Source organism: Lissotriton vulgaris, chromosome 12, assembly GCF_964263255.1.
Source record: "Lissotriton vulgaris chromosome 12, aLisVul1.2, whole genome shotgun sequence".
Classification (NCBI taxonomy): domain Eukaryota; kingdom Metazoa; phylum Chordata; class Amphibia; order Caudata; family Salamandridae; genus Lissotriton; species Lissotriton vulgaris.
In genome coordinates this window covers 544896803-544917134 of record NC_141700.1, presented here as the reverse complement: position 1 = coordinate 544917134, position 20332 = coordinate 544896803, and the positions used below count along the sequence as shown (strand labels likewise).

The window sequence follows — 20332 nt, the reverse complement described above, 5'->3', positions numbered from 1 at the left end:
ACATTCATAACTGTCAGGATGCAGGATTCAATCTGGAATACTGAGCTAGTTTATACCAGCATTTGCAGTGCTTCTAAAAGGAACAAATCAGCCTTCAGTAGAAAATTACAATAAGACCTTTCTAACAACAGAGGAATTCACACATGCATTCTTCATGGTGTATAGAGATCTTTGCCTTTCGGATTTCTAAAACCGCTTGTACACCAGTAGAGTTGTCCTCTGAATATTATCAATGTGATATCAGAAAGCCATAAAATCTACTGTGCGGCTTAACCAGCATGGCAGACTTTTTCCTCCCCTTATTATTCCCTCTCTGCTCACCTGATTTCATTTTCTTTACCTCCAGTGCTACCAGGAGCACAACATCCCTGTGAATGGGTCGACCCCGCAGTACCCGCTGTGTGCCATGCAACTCTTCTCTCACATGCATGCTGTCACCAATACTGTTACTTGTATGCGGCGCAGTTCTATTCAGAACACGTTCAGTCTTAACCCAGGTGAGTTTTCATTGTGTGTAGCGTACAATTGCACTTTTTTTTCAAAGCTAAGCATACCAGATGGCAACTGTCTTGTGTAATTAGACCCTGAAGTTGCCCCTTGTGAATGTATGAGGGGTTTCTGTGGCTACTTAGGACAACTTGGAAACCTAATTTTGCTAAAAATTGCCGATACACTTTTGAGAAGACTTTTGGAGTGCAACTTAAAAAGTATTTCAATGATTTACTGAACTTGCTGTTTTTTGTTTCTTAGGAAACAAAGTAAAATTTCAGAGAGTGATATCTCTGGCAAACTGGATTGTTACCTCTTTGTTGACAATTTATTCATGTGCGTATGTTATCTGGGTACTTTTCTTGCTTGATTATTATAGTAATTGACTCTGGCAGCAACTGTCTGCATGCAAGATGAGTGTTTCCTCACATGATTGCCCTAACTTCCGCTCCAGTCGAGTGTTCTGTTGCATCTTGAAAAACTGGCTGACTCAACATTTTATCAATGCAAGGTCGAGGACATCTCAAAAATATTAAATTAATGAACCTTTTCTCCTTACAGACTAGATTTTAAAAAATGAATGTCAAATTTAAAAACATAAAATTAGTCAACCTTAATAAATATACATGATCAAGTATGTTTAGAAGAGGAAGGTTGTCAGGCCTGAAGAATAAATGGGGCTACCAATAGCACTGGCTAAGGATAGCAGTTGAAAGCAGAATGACCAGTATTTTATGAACCCTGGCTTTGTCAGACTGTTGCTGAACTCATCCTCATGTACTATGCTATGCGTTTGTGCACAAAGTCCCAGTTCTTTTCAACTTTCTTGAGTGGGTTAGTGTAGCCATAGGGAAAAAGTGACAGATTGGGTAATATTTAATACGACAACATAAGACACATGACTCTGTTCTATTTTACCGAAGGAGTGCGAGCCACTTCAGTAGCCACTCCATTTCACCTATCCACTAGGAGAACCGCTAAGAAGTCAGGAATTTAGTTGAGACGATGGGGTATTCTTCACTTGGTCGGGCTGGTGCTTCAGCAGGTGGTAGTCTGTGCACTGCTGTCAGCTAGAACATATATATTGTGATAATACCAATCTTCAAAAAATACAGCAGCTGCGAAGCCCTCTAAGCAAATTTATGAATCCTATTATTGGAACATGCAATTTTTATACGGCGAGGCAGCCAGAGAGATTGTGTTAGACCTCTTGCTTTCTATCAGAGTCATGTACACTACTGCTTGGAAGAGCTCTGGTACAATCTACTCAAGAGCAGCTAGTAGCTAGTGGTATTTCACCCAAGTATCCTTGGTATGTGAGCAGTTTATCTGTTGGATAAAAGGGTTCTGGCTTCGTAGGCATTTCCCAGGTGATATGATTCAACTCATTGATAAGAAAACTAGTAACTGAACCTAAACTTTTCAGGGATACAACTTTGATTTTTTTTTTTAAACCTGAACACTAACCATTAGCAAATGCTGTATTTGTACACGTTGGATGTACTTAAATTATCTGTTTGTGCTTGCCTGCATCAAGGACATATGGATATCGCTTACACTGAAATTGGAAATAGTTGTAGAAGACAAATGGGGCTACCTATTAAAGCAACTCAGCAAATTAAAGAATCATACTGTGATCACAATACAACATTCTGGGTACAGCAGAATACTATAGTTGGAATCACCGTTTTTGAAATTACTAAGGTGATGAAAATATAGGATGTCATACACAATTGGCACAATAGGTTGTGTGTGGATCATACGACAAATCTGGTAAAAAACTTAATTATGTGTGGTGAAGTTTACAGAGACCTTGCACATTCACAATTAACCCTTTGGCCTACATGTAGGATATTAATTTCTATATCTCCACTTTCTCAAAGGAGTAAGTTAACTTGTGTCTGATGAAAAACAATGAATTTATTCTCAGTTAACGAGTTTACTCAGGTGAGACCAGGAATTTCGTTAATCTTCAAGTATAAAATTGTCAGAAGACACAGGTATAAGGCTGTGACCTTGTCGCTCAGGACCTGACCTCAAACCTGGTCAGCCACTATGCCCTGTGAATTCTTTATTTTTATTTCACTAGTCCCCCCCTCAGTTATTGGGGAGAAATCATTATATTTATGACTGCGTTGACCTCTTGAGGTCTGAAGTTTCAGCTTTTTCTGGAATACCCTGCAATTTCACATTTCAACTTTAGTTAATGATTCCATTGGATTTTGCCCTTTGTCTAGTGCACTGTTATGCTTCTCCATTCTGGCAGGGAAATGAAGTTAGCAGATTGTGCACATCAGACACAACTTTTCCCAAGGACAGCAAAGGTTGAAACATTGCTTTAATCTGCTAACGCTTTTGATCGATCTTTCATGGCATATAGGAATGAAAACAAGTGTTAAAAGTTGCAGCTGACTGTGTATTTGACCTATATCTGAAGCTCTACATTTCTTTGAGTCGGAGCGACATGCTGCACTCCGCATTTTCTGTGTTTACTGTCTTCGCAAATCCCTGATGTTCAGAGACTGTTGATAATGGAAGATCCCAGAGTTCCAGTGCCTTTCTAACTCTGAGGTGGAGATATGCCAGTATCTTCGACACTCTGATGTAAAGCTTTGGTTTGATCTTCTCTAAATTAGGGTGGACTTCAAAGCTTTTGTTTTTTGTCGTTTTGATTTTGACCATTAAGCTTTTCAATAATTCAGAACACAAAATATGAGTTGGGGCTTACTAAAAATCTTCTAAAGGCCCTCACTTGATCCTCAACTATCCTGACCTTCTCCATGACCTTAAGGTCCCTGACTACTACTTTTGAGCCTTACCCTGGTAGGATGTTGCCCCTTTCAAACTGCTTTTGGTTGCCCAGTACCCTTTCTATCTAGTTATTGTTTTGGCACACCTGTTTCACATTTTTAATACATATCTCATATCCAACAGTGTAGGCAGAGGCACAGTATTGAAATGAACATTCAGTTACCAAAGCACGTTCCCAAGCTGCTTTTTAGGATCACTTTAGGGTGTTTGGTATTGCTGATTGTTTACCAGGTAGCAAATTGTATCTGCATATTTGTATCTTAGTTAACGTTGTTTGTGGTATTACGCCTTTTACATGTTCCTAGGGTAATGCATATAATAGAGGCTCCATGGCGCAGCCTCAGATGAACTTTGCTGCTTCCTCCTCCTCCATTGATAGGATCCCCAAACCTGTTTTTTGCCCATCTGAAACCAATTTATTCATGATGATCGGAAATTCAGTGTTTCTCTTTTCCTGTTCTACTGCATCAGCTACTACATTGGTTCATAAGTCCCCAAATAAGCCTTCCACCTCATACATCAGCACATAAAATGTCTTCATATGAATCTCCTGCCAAACCCACGATTTCAGATTTAGCAACCAGTATTATGTGTACAGTCCCTTCAGTTGTTTGTTCGACTGTAACGCCAGGGAGCATGGCGGAAGCTTGATTATTCCAGAGAGAAGTAGCAACGACATTCTTTACCTCTTTTGTCTTGTTGTAAGAAAACAGTTTTGTCATTGGTTGCTTAAACCGTTCCAGATTCTCTTGTGTTTGAGAGATGGCTTATCTCTCGAGTACTACTGCAATTGAACCACTGTATCCTGAATGGTATTTCCACCCTGTTGTGGAGTGTCTCTCCCTCTTACATCGGGAAAGTCCAGGCCCAGGGAGACTGCACGTAAAAATACTTTAATTCTCATAATGACTGCGGCAGTTGGTGCTCTCCAGTAATTGTTCACCTCTGCCACTCCAACAGTACGAGCTTGCCCTGGATCATCTTTCTGAGTAACCGGGACCCCCACACTGTCCTGTCTTTTCTCCTGCCGCTCAACCCGCATAGAAGGGACTGTAATGAAGATACTGTCTTTTGTGATGAAAGGAAGCGACCACACTCTAACTATCCACAACTTTAAGAACAGGGGCTCAAAATCTGTGCTTTTGCTTTGCATCCATCTTCCCTTAATATGAACCCTTTAGCTTCAAAGAGATGTATTTAAATTATCAAAGGGATACAGTTCAAATTTTGAAGAATAGGCAAGCACTTTAAAAAAATTAAATTTATTGGAAATTAAGAATTTATTAGTAAAACCTGATTTTTTTTTTTTTTTTTTTTTTTCTAATTTCTTTTTGGTAGTTGTTTTTTAAGTGAATGAGTTAAGATTATGGCACTTTATACAGTATGTCGGATCCTGGGTACTTTTTTCTGGCTGGACATGCACATGCACATGTTTTGGTTGAAGTCTAGGCTTTTTCGGTTTTGGTTACCTAAGGAAGATGGTAGAGGATGCCAAGGGAGAATTTGTAAAACCATCTGTCGTCTTGGTAAAATCTGGAATCTGGGAGGATCCATATGGTGTCATATGGTAGAAGTAGCAAGTGATTCTGTCCCGGGGTTTTTAGCAATTATGACTGATGTAAAAACCTTTGTTTAAAACCTCAACGACATGCAGTCTAATGTGAAAAGATCTGAATTCCCATATGTTTTACACTGCTTCTGGTCAGATATTTTGATGGTCTAGGAGATCCATCTATGACCAAGTGACCTTCTCAAACATGATATGCCTGGTTTTGAGATGAAGATAAGATAATCTGTTAACTCTAGATAAGAGGGGTCAGCATTTCATTATACTATTATTTTCTTGTAAAAATACTGCAGCATGCGTATTATTACCTCTTTTTCTTGGGCTTTGTGGGGAAAAACAGGGAGGAGTAGATAAGTGTGAGTGGGAATTAAGTGGCAGATTTCATGATAAACTATCTGGTTGTAAACCCCGTCATTTACAGAATCGTAGGATTTGCAAAAGCAAAAGGGCTTTTTGGTATATATTAAACTCATTTTGCGATTCGGGCATGGATTACTGAATCGCAAAATGGGAGTGCAAATGGATAGCCAATCACAATTTAGAAGGGGCTTGCATTCTGCGTCCCTGTCAAATTGTGATTCAGCCTGCAGTGTATTGATTCTCTGTAACTGCAATTCTGATTGCAAATCATTGAAAATGTAACCAAAATCTCAGAAGGGGCCGTAACCCTTTTGCACAGAAGAAGGCTCACTGTCAACTCTTAAACTCTTAAAGCCCGGGTTCCTTTAAGGAAAAAAGTACTTGCATAAAAAAAGTGGTCTGGGCTGGTTATTGTGAAATATTGTTTTTTTTTGTATTTCCACAATTGAAATCGAATGGTTGAAGAAATTAAAATTTTGCAGGTGATTGCAGCTTTTTTTATATAACTTGCTGAATTGTGAAAACACATATGAAAGTACATGAGCTCTAATTAACACATGAATTGGCATGAATCTTAGAAGGGACACTGCCTGGTTAAAATAAACATGGCTGTAAATCAATATTGACTCTTTATCAAAATTATATATTATTTCATGCATATTTATGTTTATATCTTGTTCATCTTTACATTTTGAAAAACGTTGCTTTTGTAATACTTCATGTGATTTGCATGTGTCCTGGAGAAACTCTTAGATACATATCTCTTCCCTAGAAGTTGTCTGCGACCCTCTTGGTGACTATAATGTTTGGAGTACATTGAAACCTGTCAATATCTCGGGCCAGCTTGATCCAGATGAAAGGGTTGTGGTAGTCGCCACTCGTGTAAGTATCTGCTCTTGAATAAAAGTGTGGTTTCATTTTTGCTTTCATCAAAAGCATCTACTATTCTAGTCTTGACTGAAAAGGTAAAATAAGTAATTGCAGCATCCTGTGAGTTGTGAGAACATGTATATGATACTTTCTATTGAAAACAGTGTGGTATACATATAAGGTATAGGTCTGCACACAAACCTAAATCAGTTATTGTAAATGTTCCTAAATTACTTAAACATTCGCCATGCTCACCTACGTAAAGTCTCTGCATGCTGCCACTTATCAAGGGGTTTCGCTACAAAATGGAGACAAATTTAGTTTTTATGTATACAAGTACTCACACTAGTCCCATAATCGGTGATATTGCAAGCCCTCTAAGGATCACTTCAGGGTTACTGATTAAAAACCCAGTGCTTTCAGAAAAGTGCTTTTGAATAGTTTGCAGATATAGGTCACTTATTGAATATTAATCTAATGAGATCCTTTAAATATCACCAGTGTTGGGCCTGCTATTATGCATCCATTCACTAATCCGAAATTAAGATTCACCAGTTCAGCCAACTCCTGTTGCCTTCCACAATTGCCACATTTCCACGTTCCTTCACCGGTGATGTCACATAATAAGCAAATCACCGCTTTATTTATAGGTTCAAATATATTAGGCGAAGTTTGTTTGACCACTTTGTACACATATTACACTGACTGTTGATCAATACAAACTACAACAGTATGTATTTTTATATCACATTAGTGAACTACCAACAATATGATGTTGGGGAGTGGGCATGAAAGTGATAGTTCATACAGAGGGTGATTCACAAGATGAGTGACAAGATTAGCAATTCTAGGTGCCCAGCACAATTGGGCAGGTATTTTCACTGGTGTCAATCCCATTATACAGTGACACTTGAGTAAAGGATTGGGTAGGTGGGCGTATGAACAGAATGCATTTATATTGCAGTTGCACGTATTGTAGCACCTTCCATCATCGCTAAGCAAAAAAAAGAAATGAGTGATCCATCATTTGCTCAGTGGAGGAAGATTTGGTGGAAGTCTATTTCATTGAACTACACTTGCTCAATTACCTTCATAGTTATACATGCTTGGCTCACATTTGATCCAAATACGTTTCGGGGGAATTGCAACACCTTCTTGTACGCACATGGAAGCACCACCCTCCTTTTGAATCGGTGACTAAAAGTTTCTGCTAACTATCTTTGGTCGCACCATGGCAGTATTTCACACTTTCTTTTTTTACTCTATTTCTTTCTTTGCTACTTTGTTGTTAGTCTCTTCACTATTGTGTAGTGTGAATATGAGACATTGATTTGTATGAATCTTGCTTTTTCTTGTTTATCGTGTATGTGACACATGCTATACTATGATTTCAATGTCTGAGTCATTGGAACTGTAAAAAGAACACAAATGATTGCCACCAGGTATCTGTGGTTGAATTGCTTTTTAGAAAGGCCCGTCTTTGGCTGTAAGGTGGCACTGCATTCAATTATATTATTCTGAGCCTTTGCTTGGAATTATTTAAAATAAAAGATGAATATTCCTGGTGAATATTTGAATAGCATTGGTTTCTGGTTTCTAATGGGTCAAAATCCACTGATCAAGGGCTGCATTTTGTTGGCTATCATCATACAAGTTTATTTTCCATTACAAGTTAAATTCGAATTTGCATGAGGTTTTCACCAATTGTCAAGGAGCATTGTCATATGGATGTCACTTTTTTTCATTAACCTGCCCAAAGTGAATGTATGACCATCATTCCCGTAAGCAAACTTAAATACATTCCATATCTTAACATGTGGCCTGCATGTCCACACTGTGATACCTCCGAGAAATTGAACACTTTTCTTAATCTCTGTAGCTCAGCTCTGCCGCCCATAGTAATCACATTGATTGATCTATTCTCATTCAAATAATCCTCGGAATGGACTAAATTGAGGTGAGATGTTAACAGACAAAGCAATTGAAGGCCACTTCTGCTGTAGACGTGCCCAGTTTGATTCCAAACTCACAATTTCTCCATATAAGGACATTAAAGTAAATAAAAGGGACAAACACAATATCAATGGCACTGGTTTCACATAACTATCTTGGGATTGATGTTCTGAAAGACATACACACAGTTTTGTTTTCAAATCTTCTATCGCTCTACTGTTTTCATATTTCTAGCAGAAATATGTGGTAAGTATGAAGTAGTTGGTTCCAAATACATATTTCAGAGCTCAGTTATAGACTGATTACTTAGAGGAGGAGATGAATTTCCTAGAAGTTTGCTTATATCACTTTATATGAGGTAATTTGTTGCTAGTCTGTAGGCAATATTTTAGTATTAATGCTGCAGGTATCATGTAAGCAAGAGACTAAGTATTTTCTCTAGGATGACGACTGTTCCTCTGAGGCTCCCTTATCACAAACAAAGCACGACAGTAGTAACTTGAATGTGGATATCCACCAGGTTCATTGCCCAGGGTATGGTCTCTGGAGAGTAACATTTCCAAGGTCGTTACATGAAATTCAAGAGTGTATGCTTCTCGTTATTGGTTCTGCATTTTATAAAGTAGTTAAACCGAAAAGGAGTGTAATACCTTCATTTGATGAAGGGGCAGCAACGCAGCAACCAATTAACAATGTTTAGATTTATATAGTCAAGTTTCAGCCATTACTCTAAAGTGCAGATTGAATACACACAACAATAATATCTACCCATCACCAGTCAGTTAGAGTATTTCTGTACTATTTACTAATTATGTATTTGAATATATTAACACAAAGTCTGGGTTTCAGTCTTTGCGCGAATGTGCGCTGTCCTTCATGATGATGTTCCCAGTCAACAATTTATCTCATTTCAACCTCAAGAGTTCTTCTGTTTAGTCCTATGCAAGAACCCATTCTCGTCCCACTGTATAACTTCATTAATCTCACGTTTCAGATAAGGTTAATCTGATTTTGGCTTCAGTAGCCAACAGTTTAAACCCATAAATCTGTTAACACTCTATCCGGTCATCTCTTGCTAAGTGGCTAGAGCTGCTGTTTCTGTGTTGGCCCATTGACGTTTTACAACCATTTTATTATATCTGGGACCCCACGTGACTTCCACCTCATGACCGCTTTTTTTTTTTGCTGTTACCAGCCAGGTCTACAAATTTGCAGGCATGTTTGGAGAATTTAGTTCTCTGCATCAGCAAGTAGCCTTAGGCTATATTGCCAACTAACTCAAACATGGTATGACTGCCCATTGCTGTTTAAAAAGGGTGTCTAGAACTCAAATTACCTATATTTGTTCATTTTAAATGGAAAGATGTGACTGAGCAATTACTGTAACAAGCAACTATTACTACATATTTGGATGGGAGTAACCTCTTATTTGGTCATAAATGGATTCTTGGAACCAGTTCATATGAAGACCCATGCAGTGTGAATCTGCTGTTCCTGATGAAAGACTTCTCCAGTGCTAAATCTACCCTTCAGCTAAACTTGAATCAAGAAGCCTTGTCGATGGTCGTGCTTACTTGGCTCAAAGTTATGATTGTCACCTGAAAATTGAGCATATGTTCAAAACTACTTGATATTTTAGTTATGTTATCAGCTTTTGTGTTTTGTCTAATACACTTCTAATTCGTGGTTAGTGCCACCAAAACTGTGTTACTATGTTATACATCATAGGTAGCTGTGTTAAGTGCTGTTGCTCGAAATACTGTGACCTGGAATCGCACGCTGACAGCAATAAAATGTAGCCAGGGTCACTGGAATTATGTGGCAAGGGAGGACAAACTGATTAGGCAGTGTCATCTAAATTATTCAGCAAGAAAAGGCAACTCATGCTATTTAATTTGGCACATTTTGTGGTAGTATTATGTTATTTTGTCGTTTTTACACTTTAATACGGACTGTACGAAGGTTACAGCTCATTAGTACCAGTTTAACACCCAAATACAACAATAAGCAACTGAAAGGGGAACATTCTGCCAATTCGAAAGGTCATCCACTGCGGTGCAACACATCACTTCATTTTTAATAACTTTCGATCGGTTTAAGAAAGAAACAATGTTTTTGTTTAAAATGTGCAGATTATGCTGCAGATGATAGACTATGTGGCAAATCCTTATTTATGCAGGAAAACTCCACAGCCGCAGAATCGCATAATTCCATTGGCCCTGACTAAAGCTCAGTCAGTCCATTTTGGTTTACATTTTCCTAATCCATTTTGCCTGTTTCCTCCCAGCTGGACAGCCGTTCATTTTTCTGGGACCTGGCCCCTGCAGCAGACAGTGCCGTATCAGGGTTTGTGACTCAGCTTGCTGCTGCTGAGGCTCTCCAAAAACTACCCGACTCTCAAATGTTGCCAAGGAACATCATGTTTGTCTTCTTCCAAGGGGTAAATTAATTGACTTACACAGTATTATTATTTATTACTCATACTTGTATCAAGTGTAATGATGTTTGAAATGTTGAACCAGCTCTGTAAATACTAATCATCGAAACGTTATACAGAGGTTTATAGATTTGGGTGGTGGGTGGTTTCTTCGCCCGCCCACAACATGGACAGTGAAAAATATTGCCAATGTTTCTTTTATAACCTTTTTATTCAACTCCTACAACAAATGCCAACAAACATGTTTTGTGTATTTCTAGACCCTTTTATTAAGATTTATTTTAATTTTAGATATTTTTAAGTGCACCATATATCATCAAGAAGGCCTTTTGAAGCTAGTCCAATAGGACAGAGTGACCATAAACTTAAATATTTTCATTTTGAATAGGTGTGTCTTTACAACTTTGTAGTTACATTTAAATTGCCTCATCTCTTCCGCAGCTGGCGAAGCTGTAGGTCCCACAGTTTTCAAGTTTAAATCATGAAACCATGACCAAATGCTTGTGCTTTATTGGAAGTATTTGATAAAGTGAAGGAGCTGAGAAAAGGATTCAAGATTCACTATGAGGATGTAATTTGTAAATGTTGATGCAATTGATGGCCGAAGAACTTTGCTGTAGAAGATTTGAATTGAGGCTAGTATGGCCTCTGGTATCCACGGTAAGACAAAAAGAGCTTGAAAATGTGGCAATGTTTCTTAGGTCTCCCTCGGTAGAAGTGCAGCTAGGACTACTTGGAATCTGTGGATGAGAAAAAAAGGAAGGCACAAGTCAAATATTTTCCTGTAATTAAATCTCTAAGTCTTTAACCCCTTTGGGTGCTGATCATAGACACTGTGTAGTATGAAAGTCAAGTGAGGATTCTTTTCAGTGTATGGAGATCGAAGTAACGAGAAATAACTACAGACCTCTCGCGAGGTATAAGGCCAAGTATTTTATGTATGTGAATGACCAGCTTTCTGAAGGAAGGCGAATAGTATAGAGCAAGATCTGAAGGTACGAGGGCAGCTAGGGGAAGCTCAGAGTTGTGATTTGGTATTGGTGGGGTGTACTTCTGTTTTGTCCATTTTAAACATCTGCCAGAAGTCGTGCATTTCATGGTCTTAGATGTTTGCAGATTGTGCATTTGGATGGTGCCTCCTTGCCGTTCACTATGACTACTACTACCATGAATGTTTAGAAGTACAAGAACAACCCTGTAAACCAAAGTGGACGAGGGTAGGAATGTATTAATGGAAAACATTATCCTGTGGGACTTATTTAGAATAGGATTGACTTAAGTATTTCTCATATTAAATCTAATTTGAAACGCACAGAACACTTAAAAAGATTTCTATTTTGTATGCATTAAATACAATAATTTATTACAAAGACATTAGTGATCATAATGCAGACGACTTAGTGCTAAAGTGATTTCATTTATAACCTATATGAACAAAGACACTGTACAAGTCCCAATAGAATTCTACAATATTCAACCATAAAAATAAGGGTGCATGACTTAATACAATATACCTTCTAGAACAAATCACAAGAGTAAACCAAAAGGCAGGGTTTGTCGACGTTTCGACCCAGTGTGAATATAAAGGTCTCCTCAGGACTTAGCCAACTAACCACCTAAACAGTGGATGCACACATAAACAAGGAATGTTTCGTTGAAAGCCCAGAACAATCTCTGGTGAATCAACAAAAAGATCAATCAGTGATATGTCTTGAGGAGACCCTTACATTCATGCAGGGTGAAACATTGACGAACATTCCCTCCTAATCATTTTTCGCTCTTGTCATTGCTATTGGCTATTTTATCTCGGTGAACAATCAATCTTCCCATCTTCTTTAGATGAACTTTCAGACTTCTCCATTAACCATATTGAGCTCAATAAGTCAGGGTTTGCCCAGTCTGGTGATCCATGCCATCACTGAGCATCTAACTCTGGGAAGCCATTTGATACCCTCTTCTTTTCCATAACAAAGATGGAAAGTGTCCACTGTAAACGTCTTTTGATGAAATTTGGTCCTTCACTGAATATTTGGTCTGTTTTGCAGCACAGGAAAGGAACCACATCTGTTTCTCATATTATCATTTCTTGTTTGAAATCTTCTCTTTTTGTGGCAATTATCCCCATCCATTGATGCAACCAACTTTGGTGCCTTTGCTTAAGGAACCTATTGTGAACCAAACTGTTCTTGTACTTGTTGTCTCATGTTTCTTCCTTGCCAGCTAAGCTTCTGGAGACCTTAGTCCACAAACAATGCATTATCATCATGTTTTTTAATATATTTTTTAGCTCAGTAAAATATTTAGATCGCTGACATTAAAAATAGTGATATGGAGGCAATAATGTGATGGGTGTCAATTATTTGGGGTTTATCTCAAATTCATTTATGCAGCTTTGCAGAGTGTCTCCAGTAGGTGCAAGTGAGGAGAACTTTCTCATTGTCGGCACATGTTTAAAAAAGATAACACAATTTAAGGATACAATATATTAGAATAACACAAAATCTGTCCCAAGGCAAGCACACTTCATAGTCTTCAGAAGGGGAATACATGCCCTACATACCTGGTCAACAATCTACAATCAGCCCAAAAGACAAGTATGAGTGTTTTTTCCCTCCCCACAACATGCTACATCTTGGTCTGCTGTTGCTGCATGAGGTCTACGGGGCATTTGAATTTCTGTGAGGATGACCTCCGTTACGGTCTCCTTACAGTTTCTATGAGGGCGCAGGAAGATGCAGCAGGATGAACAGTGACGTCTCCATGTTGCATTTCATGTACCTGTGCTGTGCAGCAACATTTGGTGCACGCACATGCCTGAAGCCACCCGGCACTGGATGTCCCTACGTGCCGCCATCTTGCTTTCCCGTAAAAAAACTCAGTGGACTGCCGTTTTCGTATACTGGCATACTGAACTTCCTGAATCTGGTTTCCGGCCCTTCCTTCGTGATGTGGCGTGTTTTCATGTCATTTGGTCTTTCTAAGGTCTTTGACCAATGGCGCCTCGGTGCTGGGGTGCACATAGTGGGCTCCTCTCGGTATCGCACATTGGTTATTGGAACTATAGCTGAGCTTACAGCCAGAGAACGCTTCGTAACTGCCATTGGATATTGACATCATCTTCAGATGTTAAATTGAGTGACGTTGATCTGAAGATCAGTTCTGCAGTTGGAGAAGTTTTTAGAACTTTTTTGTTGGGGATTATCCACAGCAGTTGGTTGTGTTTTAGAACATTCTTGTTGAGTGTCACTGGTTTCCTCTGCAATGTGCGAATGGACTTTTGCCCAGGGCAGACGTGAACTAACTCGTGTTACGGATTTGTCCAGTGTGGCAGTGTACTTGGGTGAGCGGTCACTCGCCAGAAAATGTGACCGTGTGTTCCAAGAATTGTTGCTCACTTCATGACACACAATGCCACTCCACATAGTTCAAGTAAACTTGATACCACATAATTACTATCCCCATAATTCCATTGCACACCATGCCACATAATTCCACTACACAAATCCAATCTACACCACACAATTCAACCACACAATTACACAGCTAACAATTCCAGTCCAACCCAAATAATTCCGCTCTACTCCACATACATTCACTCCACTGGAAACCAAAACACATGGGTAAAAGACTTGTCATTTGCAACACCAATAGCTCTAACTCTCACAAATGGGAGACATATTGCATTGCAAATGCTTGTTTTAACTCAAGCTGTCTGTCTACAGTTATTGGCCTAGAAATTGTGGTTGACAGAACAAAGTGACAATCAAATGACGCTTGCTTCTCGCATTTTCGTTAAAGATACTTACAGACTTTATTTTATTTTACCTATAGTAATGTAAACAAGCATTTGCAATGCAATAGGTCTCGCATTAGTGACAGTGTGAGCTATTGGCGTTGCAAATGAAAAACTTTGTAGATTTATTTTTTTGTCCACAGATATCCCAGCAGTAGCATAAGCAATAAAAGTAATTCTACAAAGCAAGGAAAGGGTGCAGGTCCACAAGCTGTTACTATGTGTGCCTGTGGAGTTGTAAAGGGGCAGGTATTATCCACATTAAGTACTGCACCCTTAATGCTATTATAAAGAGAAAGATTGCAGCTTAACATTTGTTTTTGTTTGTATTGGAAGTGAGGTTTTTTGTTATGTTGCGTTTTAAAATTGCCCCATTGTTGTTTATGTAGCTTTCGCTCTGAAATAAAGCTAAATAAACAGATGTTTTTTAAAACTCAAGCCAACAAAAATCTCACTTCCATTACAAACAAATGGAAGAGTATGCTTGTTTGCAATTTTTCTTTTTATAATTGCATTAAAGGTGCAGTACCTTATGTGGCAGATAGAGGTTCTTTTACAACTCCACAGGGACACCTATTAACAGCCTGTGGTACTGCACACTTTATTTGCTTAGTGCATTTGCGGCCACCATTGATAAAGAATCAGACCAAGGTGCTCTGCTGCTGAAAAACACTTTTAAAGTTGATGAGAATTAAGTTGGGCGAGCCGAAATGCGCCCGGGCGCTATTAAAGATTAAGCATTCGGCACTGCATCTGAAATTTAAATGAAAGTTTGGCAAGCCGCACAACAGAAAACAAAGATGAACGGGTGCCATTAATGTCGATTTAGTGCAGCTTGTAAAACATGTAATATTTAAAAGATATACTTGTGTGAGCCGTGCAAAATAAAAGAAAGTTGCGTGGCCGCTCTTAGTAAAGATTAGGCATTTAGCATGCCGCGCTGCTTAGGTACTGATGAACTGCGGTGCGCCGCGCTTCTGAAATAAACATTTACTATTTAAAAAATGTAGTTGTGCGAGCTGGTCGAAATACAAGAAGGCTGCACAGACACCAATATTAAAGATTAGTGCAAAAGTACATATCATCAATGTCAAACATTCACCCCCTGTACAGAGATCTAGGGCTAAATCTATCGCTTCTTTCGCTCCTCATGCCATTCCAGTTTAAACACAACCATATGCAAATCAGTCTTGACTCTGCTCCCCATGGTATCAGTCCAGCCTGAACTGCCAAGCTAGGTCCTCCTTGGACTGGAAACAAACCAATAAAATACATGGACGGAGCCTAATGCCTATATTCTGAATACAGCATTTCTCAAAGAGACCGTGCAAGCGCTGCCTAGGCAAGACCTAAAAATGGATAAAACAGAAAACTGATTTGTAATTACTACTCATGCATCCAGTCTACTTTTTTCTTTTTTTAAAGTCCTCCTTTTTTTTACTGGAGAAATATATAGAATGTTTCACTACTATTCTTGTTTCTAAAATGGAAACTGGACTTGCTAAGCTACTTCATGGCTTTAAATCAATTATGTTTGCAATCAGGCATGATGGCATATAGGTTGGATCAGGTGAGTGGTCTGTCATCAGTATTTGTTGTCCGAGGCAAATTGGTCCTGCATATTTACCTCAATTGTGAACATATGCCACGTGTTTCAAAGGGCCTGGTGGGTATGTATGATTAATATTTTTCTATCATAGGAGACCTTTGATTACATCGGCAGTTCGCGGATGGTGTACGACATGCAGAAGGGCAAATTCCCAATCGGACTGAATAACATTCACTCCTTTGTAGAGCTTAGCCAGGTAGGCATCTGTGTGCAGTCTCTATTGCTTTTGCAAGTCCAGGTGAATTCCTGACAAATACCCAGAAGGGGAATTTAGACCGATATTACACCAATAGTGCAAATAAATATTACATGGCAGTAGAGCAATATGCATTCTTTTTCACAATATTATGACTATTCCTAGTTTGTGATTACATTCCATACTGATCTGTAATGCGTGTTCAGTACAGTCTTTCTAGATGCTCTGTATGATGAGGAATTTCACAGTTTTTTCACATATGCGTTAAAATCACACTTTCCTTTTCTGCTTCTTGGGCGCTAATTTCTTCCCTCGCTTTTGCATGGAATTTTTTCACTTTGTTTAATATTTGGAAAATAGTATGCTTTGTTTTGTGCTAGATCGTTGTGATATGTAATATGTAAAGTATTGCTTGCATGGACTTTTTTGAAGGGAAGGGATATCCGGAATCTGAGAGCCATGCTTAATTTTAGCTAGTGGTTTCCAATATCAGCACCAGCAGTTAAACTTTCCTGTGAATGTAAAGTATTGGAAATTGAATCTTTGTTTTTAATTTTCAGGTTGCTTTGAGAAATGCGTCCGTCCTCTGGCTGCATACAGATCCCATCTCTCTAAAGAATGATACTGTTTCAGCACAGGTAATATGGTTGGTTCATTCAAATATGCTGAGAAACCTGCTACCTAATTTCATGGTGTATTGCTTTTGCAGTCACTTGTTTTTTTTGTCTTTATTTTCACTTTTATAGTGATCTGCACAGTATATTTCAAAAGCTAATATATAACATTATTTTGGCATAAACATGGCTTGAAATAATAGGAAAAGCAGTTAACTGTCCCTTTAGCACTTTGTTTTTGCCTATCTAGACCATGGTGGCCCTCTGCCTAAAACCACATTGTCGCAATGTTCTTTCCATCTTTTATCCTACACATAGGGTGCAAAAATACATTGATCTCCCCCACTGCATAACATATATATATATATATATATATATATATATATATATATATATATATATATATATATATATATGATCTGTCCTGTGTGTGGAGACAGAGGTCGATTTGTTTCAAGTGGAGCAGCAATGATGATTGTTCGTTTGAAATTAGTTTTCATCTATATCATTCAATACTCTTAATCAAACTCGACACTTCTTCTGAATAATTTTGCTGCAGGGCTCAACAGTACCAACAGTCGCATCTTAATTGTTTTAGCCATGGTGCTGCCCCACATCTTCTGTAGCATGTGAGGCAGGAATTGGAAAATATGGATTTAACACAGTAGTCCCTCTGTCTGCCACAAGTCCATTATGAAAGGTTAGTTAAGGTAACTTACCTTTAAGTTGAGACCTGATTGTTTTTGTAACTATGGGCAAGTTATCAGTTTTTCAAAACGGAAAACAACAATTAAGATAAAATATTATTATAATATCTATGTCCCAAAATAGCTTTATTCCTGTTCAGGTACAGTTCATCTGCTCATTTCTTATAGCGTATGAAAAACCTTAAAAATTAAAGGACATTTATATATTTTTTGTTTTTTACAAGTTACAGCTGCAGTTTATGATTCAGTTCACTAAGTGCATGTAAACTGGCCTTCAAGCAAGAACAAATGCCATTTTCAGCAAAAGGTTGTCCTCGCTATTTGCAAACACCTTTAATAAATGCATTCAAATGCAAATGATGTGATTCAAGCCTTTTTCACCCTTTCTGCACAAACAGTGGCAATAATTCAAAGACACGAGTGCCAGAATTCTAATTAATCTAATATTTTAAAATGTTTGAGTCTCTTTTTACTGCCGACATAGGGGGCGCTAATTATGAAGGATTTATACCAAAAATGTAACATCCTACAACATATTTCAAAGTCTTAGTTCTCTTGAATTCAGCCTAAGTATTAAATATAGATTTAAATTTGATTTAATTAAGGTTTTGCTTCTCATTTGTTGCTTGATACCGATGGCGGAGAAATCATTGGTGAACCAAAGATTTAAATACCCTAGCAATTCCTTATAGTATTATAGCCATGGTGTAGGAAAGTGACCCTTTTTGTCATGGTCACCTCCACTGGTACTGATGTTTTTTCTACTGATGTGCACTGGGTCCCAGCTAACCAGGTGCCAGTGTTTTTTCCCTACAGACGAGGTGAAATGGTCTAATTGTGTTACAATTGGCACACACCTTAGCACCCCTGTAAATCCCTAATAAATGGTACCCCTAGTACTTAGGGCCTGGTACTAAAGATGGTTCCTAAGGGCTGCAGCATTTATTATGCCACCCTAAGGGACCCCCCCCCCCCCCTATAAATTGCTTGCAGGGTGCCATTGCAGACTTCGTGTCATGATGCTAACCATGAGTGAAAATACATCATTTCACACTCTGTGTTCCATGCTAAAGTTGCTGTATGTAATATATGTAAGTCACCCCTTTACCGGGCCTTGTAGCCCTAAGGTAGGGTGCATTAGATTGCATGTGAGGACCTATCTGCATGAGCAAATATGCCCTTGTTTGTTCTATTTCAATTACTAGATTGTACAAGTGAACAGGGAAGATATCTTGGGTATATGTACCGGGCACTGGTCATTACATGTTCCCAAGCTACATGATGACTTTACGGAAACCTATGGTTTAAGGGATCAAATACCTTGTCTTAATAAATCTGTACTGTTGCTAGTACTAGATTTATTATGACATGTACCTAAAGGGCACCGTAGAGGTGCCCTTTGAAAAACCTGCCAGTGTCTAGTGTGCTGGCTAACTGCTATCGTCCAGTCTGCCACCACAGACCGGTTTCTGAACTCCTGCCGGTGAGATCCCGTGCTCGCTGAGACTAGAAACAATGCCTGCTCTGGAGGGAGGTGTTCACACCTCTTCCAGCAGGATGGCTAGTGATTTGGCATAGCAAGGCGAGGGGCTTAAAATCCCATGCTGCCTTTGATATGCAACCCTATCTTCCCCCAGACCTGGGAGATTCCACCCCTTGCCCTGAGGCCATTTGGCACCAGGGCAGGTGGGAAATTATATATGGAGGGAGGCATGGTGCACTACCAGGTCAGTCACACCCTTAAGGTGGGCTGCCTGATGTGCTCCACAAAAGAAGGGTTCCACCTTGTTTTTGGTGGAATTAGGAACTCCGGGCTGGGTTATGCCCACTCCCCAATGGAAGTGGTCATATAGGGGCTGTAGTGAACCCAGGGGTAAGTAGACCATTGGTAGTACCCTTCACTCGCCTTAAAGCCCCTAAATTTAGTATTTAGGTGGCCTCTTGACACCAGGAACTCAGATTTGTCTGCCTGAAAGAAGAAGATGGACAAAAAAGAGCCAAAGATGTGATAAGTGTGGACCAGCATCTAACTTTGCACAAAACGCTGGGTGGGTGCTGCTCTCCCAACAATCACAGACAACAACTCGTCCAGAAGTACAGCCTTCCCAAACCCTTGGAGGTCTCCATAGCACTTCATCGACCCAGTAACCTCTCCTTTGGAGTGGAGGAGCCACTTTCCTGGACCAGCAGGCACCAACAGCATCTGCCCGGTACAGTGTACTGTAAACCCTCAAGGCCCACCGAGGGAGCAGCATCCCAAAAAGAAGTCTTCGTTGCTCCAAGAGGTAAAATCCATCTTCTGCAGTACACCAAGAACTATGAGAGCCTCTATCTCCCCGACCTGCCAGAGAAATACCTCTGTACCTGAGCTCCCCAGCACAGGCTCAGGTAACCTAAGGGTGTCTCTGTGGTCCTGAGACCCTCAAGAACGGAACCTCTCCACCCCTCCGCCCTCCCCCCCCCCCCCCCCCCCCCCCTCACCCCCACCCCACCCCCGGGTTCTGCTGGACTGGTCCACCAGTCCTCCCTTGCAACCATTTTCTTACTGGTACATTTGCCCCATTGGCTTTAGTGGGTAGCGTTCAAGGCTACCACCGTGTGTAGTACCTCTGCACCCAGACACCCCTCGGCAGGTAAACTTGAACTGCTGGGGCTTTCTTGGACTTTGGCCCCTACTTACCTTAAGTCCAGAAGAACAGTCCAGTGTGTCTATGCAGTAAATCTTTCTCCTATAGTATAATATTAAAACGCTTGAGGCTCATGCCTGAAATGTGACAGCTGTCATTTTTTATTACTGTAAACATTGATAACATCTAAAGTATTTACTTGATTCAGATAATCTTGGTGTCAAAATTTATATACAAATCTGTTATTTTTCTAAATTGGTCTTGAGTTTCTAATTTATTTATTCAAAGTTTTATATAGC

The 20332-nt window shown here is 39.4% G+C and overlaps 1 protein-coding gene across 2 annotated transcripts in view; it reads left to right on the top strand.

The window, feature by feature from the left end:
- Positions 1-20332, top strand: part of NCSTN (nicastrin) — a 150320-nt gene that overhangs the window by 48778 nt on the left and 81210 nt on the right. The window contains exons 6-10 of one of the 2 annotated variants that reach the window (XM_086945340.1): positions 347-497; positions 6000-6109; positions 10338-10490; positions 15981-16085; positions 16646-16723. In XM_086945340.1, the coding sequence (XP_086801466.1) occupies positions 347-497; positions 6000-6109; positions 10338-10490; positions 15981-16085; positions 16646-16723 (597 nt within the window). The remainder of the gene's footprint in view (positions 1-346; positions 498-5999; positions 6110-10337; positions 10491-15980; positions 16086-16645; positions 16724-20332) is intronic. The other variant, XM_086945341.1, reaches the window with a different exon arrangement.